The sequence below is a fragment of the Rhipicephalus sanguineus genome, chromosome 5 (genome assembly GCF_013339695.2).
Source record: "Rhipicephalus sanguineus isolate Rsan-2018 chromosome 5, BIME_Rsan_1.4, whole genome shotgun sequence".
NCBI classification, from domain to species: Eukaryota; Metazoa; Arthropoda; class Arachnida; order Ixodida; family Ixodidae; genus Rhipicephalus; species Rhipicephalus sanguineus.
In genome coordinates, this window is record NC_051180.1 from 62683862 (window position 1) to 62693214 (window position 9353).

The following is a 9353-nucleotide window of genomic DNA, read 5'->3' on the forward strand; positions in this document are numbered from 1 at the left end:
AGGCCAGGTGCAGTGGTAGGGATCGAGAGCCATACGAGCACTCCAGGGAGGAACGTCGGCTCAGAAGTGATTCTGTCACCGCTAATGCTCCTCTGCCGCTCTTGGTCATGCGTAGTGAAGGTCTTGGCAAGTTCGCGACATTCTTCAGCAAGTCGGGCGGTAGCAGAAATCGGCGCACACTCAGACCGATCCGGCTTGTATGGAAGGATTGTGTCGATTGTGTGCGACGGGTGCCTGCCATACAATAAGAAAAAGGGAGAAAAAAATTGGGGGACCCTTAAGCTTCGCCTTTAAGAGTTGAACGCAATAGCGAAATCCGGCCCCTAGTGCGCACTTCAACCACTAAGTGCATACTTATTAATGTGTATTGTTACACACACACGCACACAGAAACACACACACGCGCGCGCGCGCGCGAGAATGGTACATACAGGTTTTTGATCTAAAGAAAGAGTCGTATGGCCTCCAAGATACACGCCGCGCGCTTGCCATCTCGGAGGCAATAAAGGGTCTCACAATGCCTCATAGATGGCAGCACATTATCTAGCGTTTGCTGTTTGCTTGATCAACGCCTCCTCTGGAAAGGCGGCATTGGCTTGATATGTTTTCCGCTAGATGGACATAGTTGTCCATTTTTAGAGATGTTTAAAAGTTCGTGTGTTTTTAGCGGCGATGGCTGCACTATCCCGGCCTTTTTCGACGTAGTTTGATGACCTCCCAAATGCGCATACAAATCGCCGAATGGGCCCGTTTTCGTCTTTACACCTGTCGAACAAAATGCGTTAAGGAGACTCCTTCCACTACATGACATTTATGTAGTGTTTTTTCCATAGCAGCTTCAAGTAACATCGCGGCTTTGTCATTCTGCTTCTGGTCACCGACGCGTGCGGACGCAGGATGGTTAGCTCCCAGAGAGCTGCGACAGCGGTCGCTTACGGCCGTGGTACCCCATCGTTTACCGTGCCAAAGGACTACAGGATTGTACTGCCCACTGTTTCGTCAGGTGATGCTATGAAGCGTGCAGTCGTATTGCACTGCGATATTTCAGGAAGGCCGTATCGCATCGAAGATTTTCGAAGGCCCTTGCAAGACGCCGGTGTCATCAAAGATGTGGCTGTTATCGGTGCCTACCAGATGTCACACGTCTGGCTTGTCAACCTGCGGACAGATGAGGCCAAAAAGAAGCTTGTGGAAGCAGGTCGCTTGGTAGTCAAGGACCGGCTGTGCATCGTCATTGACCCTAACAGGCAAGCGGTGCGTCTAAAGTTGCACTGGGTGGCTTTAGATGTTTCTAACGAAAGCATTCGAAGGACATTTAGCGAGTATGGTGAAGTAAAGGAGGTGACAAACGACAGGTGGAAAGTGGAAGGATTTGAATGTGCTGACTCCCTGACGAAGTTTGTGAGACTATTTTTGAAGGAAGGTGTTGCACTTGACGATATACCGCATCAGATTCGTCTAGGCAGCGGTACAGCGCTCATTGTTGCGCCAGGGCGAGCACCGTTATGCCTTCGCTGCAAACATACGGGCCATATACGGCGGGACTGCAGAGTTCCAAAATGCAACGAATGTCATGCATTTGGCCACACACAGGAGGCTTGCACGCGGAGCTACGCCAGAGCGGTAGGACGGCCTGCTGTTTCAGACCAGAGCGAGCTCATCATGGACGAGGAAGAGGCAGAACAGGCTGCGGCACCTGCAGCAACTTTTATGAACGGAAACGACCAGGTAGCGGCCAATGACGATAGCGTCTCCGGGTGCCCACCGTCGGCGATGGACAACGCGGGCGTCGGTAAGCGTCAAGAGCCAGTGGAAGCGAACGCGGACGGCGTCGACGTGGGAAAGCTGGCGGAGGAATCTGCCAGAGAACTGCGGGACGCATGGCAGCGTCTCTCAAGTTCCAGAGGCAGCGGGCAAAGAACCGCGAACAACTGCAGCGGAGGAGATGGACGCCGAGGCAGCACCGGCAAAACGTCGCCATGAGGATGTGGTTGCCGCGTCGCAGGATCAGCGTATGAGGCAGATAGAAGCATCTGTGGGTGTCAGTGGTGCAAAGAAGAAAGCGCGCGGTGCTGTTCGCATGCGTGCTTCGTCCCTATCAAGGGGCGACAAGATGCAAATCTTTAGTTGCCACAATGGCGTGGGTGCAAGGCGTCGTATGCATGACGAGGGCGTCTTGCCGTCGGCCTCGAACGGCGGCAGAACTGTGTCATTGGAAAGGTCCCTGCGCGTAGAACAATTAATATTCGTGGATTGGCAGCTAAAAGGAGACAAAACCAATTGTATCGTGTTGCGACGGAGCAGGAATTAGATATATTTGCAGTTCAGGAAACGAAAATTGAACGTGCAGACCGGACCGATGACATGGTACGCCCTTTTTCGGCGCGTTACAATGTGTGTGTTAGCCATGCTGTTGGCTCGTCCGGAGGATGCCTTCTCTTTATTAGTAAGTGCTTGGGCATTGGTATACAGTCGGTCACAAGCTGTAAATCGGGTCGCCTTGTGATTTGCGACTTTGTCTTCGCCGGCAATGAATGGCGAGTTGTTTGTTTGTATGCACCAACTGACGTTGCTCAGCGTCTAGACTTTTTCTGCCGTGTAAGTGATTATTGTAACACTGACCGCATTCTTATCCTCCTCGGCGATTTTAATTGCGTTTGTTCGGCACGGGACAAAACGAGTTCTACCCCATATCGCGAGGCGAGTACTATTAAGTTAGAAGATATGATAAACGATTACGCCCTTGAGGATCTAGGTGAAAGTATTTCGAGTGGCCATCGCGTCCAATTCACGCATTTTCAGGGACTAAGTCATTCTCGCCTTGATCGTGCCTACGTGTCGCTTGATATTGTACTTTTGTGTACAGATTATTCTGTAACTCCTCTATCTTTCACTGACCATTGTTTGGTTAAGTTTACCATTTGCAGCAGAAAAGAAAGGAAAGGAAAGTTTAATTGGGATTTATGGAAAATGAATAACAAACTCCTTGATGACGACGTTTTCCAAACATTAATACAAGAGAGCATAGAAGAGCTTAATGACGACAATAGCTCGAGAACTGGTCCAAAGTGGGAAACATTTAAGCAAAAAACAAAAATGAAAGCTATAGAAAAGTCCACTATTCTTAAGTTCGAAGGACGCAGAAATGAGCACGTTTTACGTTCAAACTTGGAGGCACTTTTAGAGGAAGAGAGCCGAATGCCGGGAAACTTTAAGAAAGACATTCGTGCTGTTAAAGAAAAATTGGAACTTTTAGACATCGAGAAATATCATGGAGCAATAATTAGGGCCCGCGCGGTAAAAATGGTAACTGATGAGAGTCCGACGAAACGCGCTCCGGATATGGAAAAGAGTTATGCCCAGCGTAATTTAATAACACAGATTGTGTACAATGGTGTTCTAACAAATGCCAGGGATGACATTGCGCAGACTTTTTACGAGTATTACACCAATCTGTTTGCAATAGGCCCTGTAGATCGTGACCACTTCACAAAAGAATTTTTGTCGTCCATGCCGCAGGTCGCTGATGAAACTAAAGATAGATTGGAACTCTCTGTCTCGGTGGGTGAGGTAGAGAGAGCGATCGATCACCTCAACTGCGGCAAGTCGCCTGGACCGGACGGTCTAAGTGCGGCTTTTTACAAGAAGTTCAAGCACGAGTTGTCTCCAATTTTGGCGCACCTTTTCAACGAAGCATTTGAGGTGAAATCTCTGCCTCCGTCATTTCTGTCCTCCCATACTATTCTCATTCCTAAAACAGATGATCCAATCAAATTTCGGCAGGTTTCCACTTATCGACCAATCAGTCTAACCAATGTAGATTACAAAATCTTTATGAAAATAATTGCACGTAGGTTTCAGGGCGTAATAAAAGAAATTGTAGGTCCGCATCAAACATGTGGAATAAAGGGGAGGAGCATCTTCACGAATATTCATAAAGCGAGGTGCGTACTAGAATGCAGCGATGTCATGAACTCTCCGGTTGCGATGCTTCAGGTTGATTTGGAGAAAGCCTTCGATCGCGTTCCGCATGACTTGCTCATAGCAGTCTTAGAGCACGTGAACGTTGGTAAAGTGATAACAGAAGCCGTTAAGATGGCATATACACGATGTACTACTCGCCTGATAGTTAACAAAGAGGTAGGAAAGTCTATAGAATTGCAGCGCTCTGTACGCCAAGGGTGCCCGCTCTCTCCTCTCCTTTTCTGCATATTCATTGAAAGCTTTTGTCTGAGTATATTGAACAGTAACGCAATTCAAGGATTCAGGCTTCATGCATGTGAAGTGCGCCTACTGGCGTATGCTGATGATATAGCGATTTTTTGTACAAACCTCGAAAGTATTGCAGATGCAGTTAACATCGTAAAACGCTTTTGTGAGGTTAGTGGAAGCGCAGTGAATTGGGAAAAATGTCTTGGTTTCTGGCATGGAGATTGGGAGCTCACGCCAAATTATTTCATGAACGTCCAGTGGCTCACAACACCGGTTAAGTATTTAGGCATTCCTCTCGAAAATTACAGCGACAGTGAACCTTATTGGCACGGGCAGACATCTCAAATCCGAGAAAAAGCAGAAAAATGGAAAGCCAAGGATTTATCCATTTTTGCACGCGCTACCATTTGTAACGTGTCCTTTATTACAAAATTGTGGTACGTGTTGCAAGTACTTCATTGCTCTCGAGTCAACCTTCAAAAACTTCATCGTATTTTTGCCGTCTTTATTTGGGGTTCCACCTGGGAGAAGACTACTAGGACGAATCTTTTTCGACGTGTGCGTGACGGTGGTTTGGGTTTGTCGCATTTGATTCTGCGACAGCTCGTAAATCGCTTCTTGTACCTTCGTGACGTTCAAGACCCGTTTTTGCGCACGGTCTGCCAAGTTCGGTTGGCCAATGCTTTGCCTGAGTTTGTAGTGTCTTCTGTTGAAGACACTACAGTGAAAGGTCGAACACAGGGTTATTTTAAAGAGATTATCGAGTCATTTCGCTTCCTCAAGGCACGATTTTCTATTGAATATTTAGGCACTGTTTCCCGTAAAAAGTTATATAAAGACTTATGTGATGTTGTTCTCCCCATTCCCTTGTACCGCTCTCAGTACTGTTGTGGAAAATGGAGCAAAGTGCTAAAACGCGTAAAAGGCATGCCTGTGCGTCCGGAGGTTAAAACTTTCTTCTTTAAACTTCATGCTGGTGTCTTGCCTGTTAAGACGTGGTTGTCTGAAAAGGGGTTGTTCGTTCCGTGGGGTGACCAGTGCTTTTTATGTCGCAAACCAGAATCCATTGAGCATGTCTTTCTGGAATGCTGGGACGGGGTGTTCTTCTGGGACGTCCTGCAAAGGACACTAAAGAAATATTTCCCATTGGACGCACAGGGCATAAGGTATTTGATGATTGAAAATGATGATGGATTTCCTTATGATATCACAATGTTATTGTCGCTTTACAGCATTTGGAGGTCCCGAATGGCTGCACGTAACGCTGATGTTGATGCTCGGCGAGCCGTAGATTACTTTTGTGAGACGCTGACTTCGTTTCTTGAATTGCAAAAAATGCAAAAGGATGTACCCGATTGGGTACCTCGCATGGAATTGCTGTTGCACATGAAACAATTGTAGACAGGATGTACTCTCTTCTCACGGTTGAAAACTGAAGCCCTGCAATAAAGACAAAAAAAAAACAACAACATCGCGGCTTTGTGGTAGGACACCTGCTTGCCACGCGAACGGCCCGGGTTCGATCCTCAATGGGACCGAAAATTTTATTCTTTATTTTATTTGCTTCTTTAAAAAACCAGTGGTGCTCTGAGCGGCGGTATTGTAGTATATATATATATATATCCTTCTGACTAAAATTTAACAGCCTGGAAACCACAAGGACGAAGGAGAGGAACTGACACGACAGATGAAGCGCTGTCGTCCTTCGCCCTTGTCGTTTCCGCGCTGTTAAACTTTAGTATATTCAACCAATTATTCCCATACAACTGCATTTCTTGTTATTCTGTTCTGTTGTTTTGCCGGTATTGCCGAATGATGTTGACGTAGTTTGGGCGGCGCCACAACGTAGTCTCTCCAAAGAAGTCGACTACTGAAATTCGATCGTGCGTAGGAGAGAAAACAGCGCTTCTAAAAGGGAGATCAGGAAAATGAACAAAAAGCCTATTCTATATACACATGAATGATCGTCAACGCTCATTTACGTCGTCTCCTTTTGTGTAATTCAAAAGCGTTCTTTTCTGGCACAAGTAACCGCTAACTAGCCGAAATTATAATGTAGCATCGTGCAAGTCGACAGAGGCTTTCAAGCGGCTCTTTTTGAAACAGAACTACAATGCCAAAAAGCTGAATATAAGAGCAGTTGGGAGTGACACCACTTTGCGGCAAGGCTCAATTAGATAATTTCGCCGCTGTCTGATTCTTCAAAACACGTTTTCGCAACTTCTCTTCAGCAGAAGAACGCGGAATAATGCAGGACACAATGAAACAAAAAGTACCTCATTAGTAATTCTAATGTAAATTCCAGGCAGCGCTTCAAATACTTCCTTGCGGATTAGCACGGTGGTTTTTGTTTTCAAGTTTTGTTGCCACTTCCGGGCAATTGCAAATTCACGATCGGAATGATCTACAAGTGAGGTTAAATTATCCGAGTGATTAGAATGTTGCTGAGTTCGTTGTGGAACGAAGAAGTGCATGAAGAAGCAGTGTTTGCCCCAGGCGAAGGACTTGCGCGGCTCTTTCTTTTCGTTACGAAATTGGATAGACGTCTCATTAAGAATGTTTGTGGAAAAAAAGTAAACCGCGGGAGAACTCTCCATTCAACCGTACAAATGAGTCCGCTTGTTTACAGCCACAAGTGACCACTCAAGTGCTATATAAATTAGAAGGGAGCTACAGTGGTGACAGAAAAAAGTTGAATGTGTGCAAGAGCGCGAGGGGGTGGTGGGGGGGGGGGGGGGGGTGTTTGAAGGATTTAGCCGCAGGCATACAAGAGCAAGCCAAGGATGTTTTGACGCTTGAGGAAAGAAAACCTCAAAGTGAATTATCAATGACAGCCTTGCGCAGTTGCAATTGCGCGCGAGCTTGCCGTTTTAATTGGCAGTTCTGGTGCTAAAGAAGGGAGCTTTTCCATAATTTATTTCGAACAAGTGCTGCCCTTGTTCTTTCCGACGCCTTTGCGCTTATTTTCGAGAACTGTTCGTGCTCTATAGTTATCCAAGGTTGCCAAATTCAGGGGCGGTGGCAGGATTTTTATTACGGGGAGTTTTATAGAATTTTTATTCGTATTTCGGGTGAAGCTGCGGCTTTTTTTTCCTCTTTAAACACATTCTTTTTGTTGTCCCAAAGCGAGCTTCGAACCGCGCCGACAAAGTTCAGCACACTTCACTGCCCTTTGATTGTATAGGAATGTCGGAGACCTCTCAGGAATTCCGGTAGTGAGAGAACAAGACTGGATGTAGGCACAAGTTGGGCGAAGCATTTTCCGCATTCGCTTCCAGGCTTCCGTTCTCGTCTCTGGGCCCAGACGCACGCTGCTGTTGTCAGCGTTTCCGACACTCATTTGTTGACGTCGCATGGCGGCTACGTTCTTTTATTTGGCGCTTATTTTACGTTCTTTCCGTATTGACTCCGTCAGCGTGCATGCGCGTTCTCCAGGGACTGTGCTGCTTCCGCTGCTTGCACTTGCGTTTCTCGGTTATTAAGTACCGTGACGAAACAAAGAGTGCCCTGCACTCATTCGTCGCATCTGGGTGGTACGTGATACTTGTTTCCATGGCGCGTTGTGTGTTGCGTTTTGCCGACGTCAGCAATAAGACAATGGGGTGAAGCGAGCAGACAGCCAAAAGCAGCAATGCCTAGACGACGACGCTGCCGTATTTGCGCCTCGTTTGGAAACACCCTTCGTATTCCTATTTCCTGGTCGTTATAAATCGAGAACATTATGATATTCCTGCGTTCTCAGAGGGGAAATAGTTGAATCGGCTAAACATACGAGACAGTAAAAAGCCTTCGCGGGACGAGAATAACAACTTGTAGTTGTTCGCACTTTGTAAACATTGTCACGTGGTCGTGACGTCGACGAAGACAGCAGTCGGCGTTTTCAAGATGAAACTGTTTATTTGGCCGAACTTGTGGCCGGGAAACGGAAAGTTAATTTACAGCAATACACACAGTAGGCACTGATAGCGGCGAACAAAGCGTCGACCGTCGATCAACTGGCAAGTGGTCATGCGCGTCGGCTTTTATACAGGCGCTATCGAACTTTCCAGCAATATCGCTGGTGGCGGCGTTATCTCTCGACAAAGAACATTCGCGTGTGGGTCGATTTCTTAACAAAACGATCTACTACAATCGCGAAGCTTCTCGAACACTTCGTCGCGGACAGCGTCGAGCGTTGATAACCGTCCCTGCCGGTCAAACCCGAATACATCAAAACAAGACAAGAAGTGGGCGTGGCAATATAGCAACTCGAACGACGATCGTTTCGCGCATATATGAAGAAACAGTCGCTTACGGGCACATTTATACTGTATAGCATTATTTTTTTTTTTATTGACATGATGTAAGGAGATGTTGGCGCACAAATAAGGCGCCGGCTACTCCTTAGCTCTTGGAGTACATAGGGTCCATAAAGATAAAGTACATATTGTCCACATTTCTAATCACAATTAACCCGTAGTACATACAATATACAACTTAGCGTAACAGTCAAGACATAACAGTCAAAACAACATATTCAACAATCACATACATGTGTACACACGGTGATGTTAAAAAAAAGATACAGCAGCTGTTGCATAACATATCCAAGACAAAAATAGTCAACACACATAAGTATACACTCTGCCGTTAATACAAAACAAAGCTTAAATCTGCTAGTAATGGCCAACACACATAAATATACACTCTGTCGTTAATACAAAACAAAGCTTAAATGCGCTAGTAATGGCCAAGGATGCCACTTTCTTCAAGAAAAATTTTCAATGCTTTTAAAGCACACTTCTGTAAGCCTCTTGTTGGCCACGGGCCTAGAAGTTTCCTTAAACTTAGTGGTCTGCATTAACGCAGTATTAATTGTATAGTAAGACGAAACATGCACATAAAATTGTGAAACAATAGCTTCACTTGAAATCTGTGCAAGAGATATCACGAAAACTAATTAAAATGCGAGATTACAATATCAAGACATACGGCCTGAAAAGTCGCGATACATTTTTTTTTTCTTTGCAGAGATACAGCTGCCAATTTTCGTACCTAAGGTAAGTCGATAAATCATGAAGTTGTGCCAATCCATAAAGCAACAATAAGATTATCCTCCTTTCACTTATCGCATATAGCATTGAAAAATGTGTAAAAAATAT

The 9353-nt window shown here is 45.8% G+C and overlaps 1 protein-coding gene across 1 annotated transcript; it reads left to right on the forward strand.

The window, feature by feature from the left end:
• The first annotated feature begins 897 nt into the window (after positions 1-897).
• On the forward strand, positions 898-1983 carry LOC125758601 (uncharacterized). The gene has a single exon (XM_049415954.1). It carries the CDS (start codon positions 898-900, stop codon positions 1981-1983), a length of 1086 nt encoding a protein of 361 aa, XP_049271911.1.
• The last annotated feature ends 7370 nt before the right edge of the window (positions 1984-9353 follow it).

Excerpts from the sequence above, each read along its gene's own strand:
- LOC125758601 (XM_049415954.1), top strand. The coding sequence starts at position 898 with ATGGTTAGCTCCCAGAGAGCTGCGACAGCGGTCGCTTACGGCCGTGGT.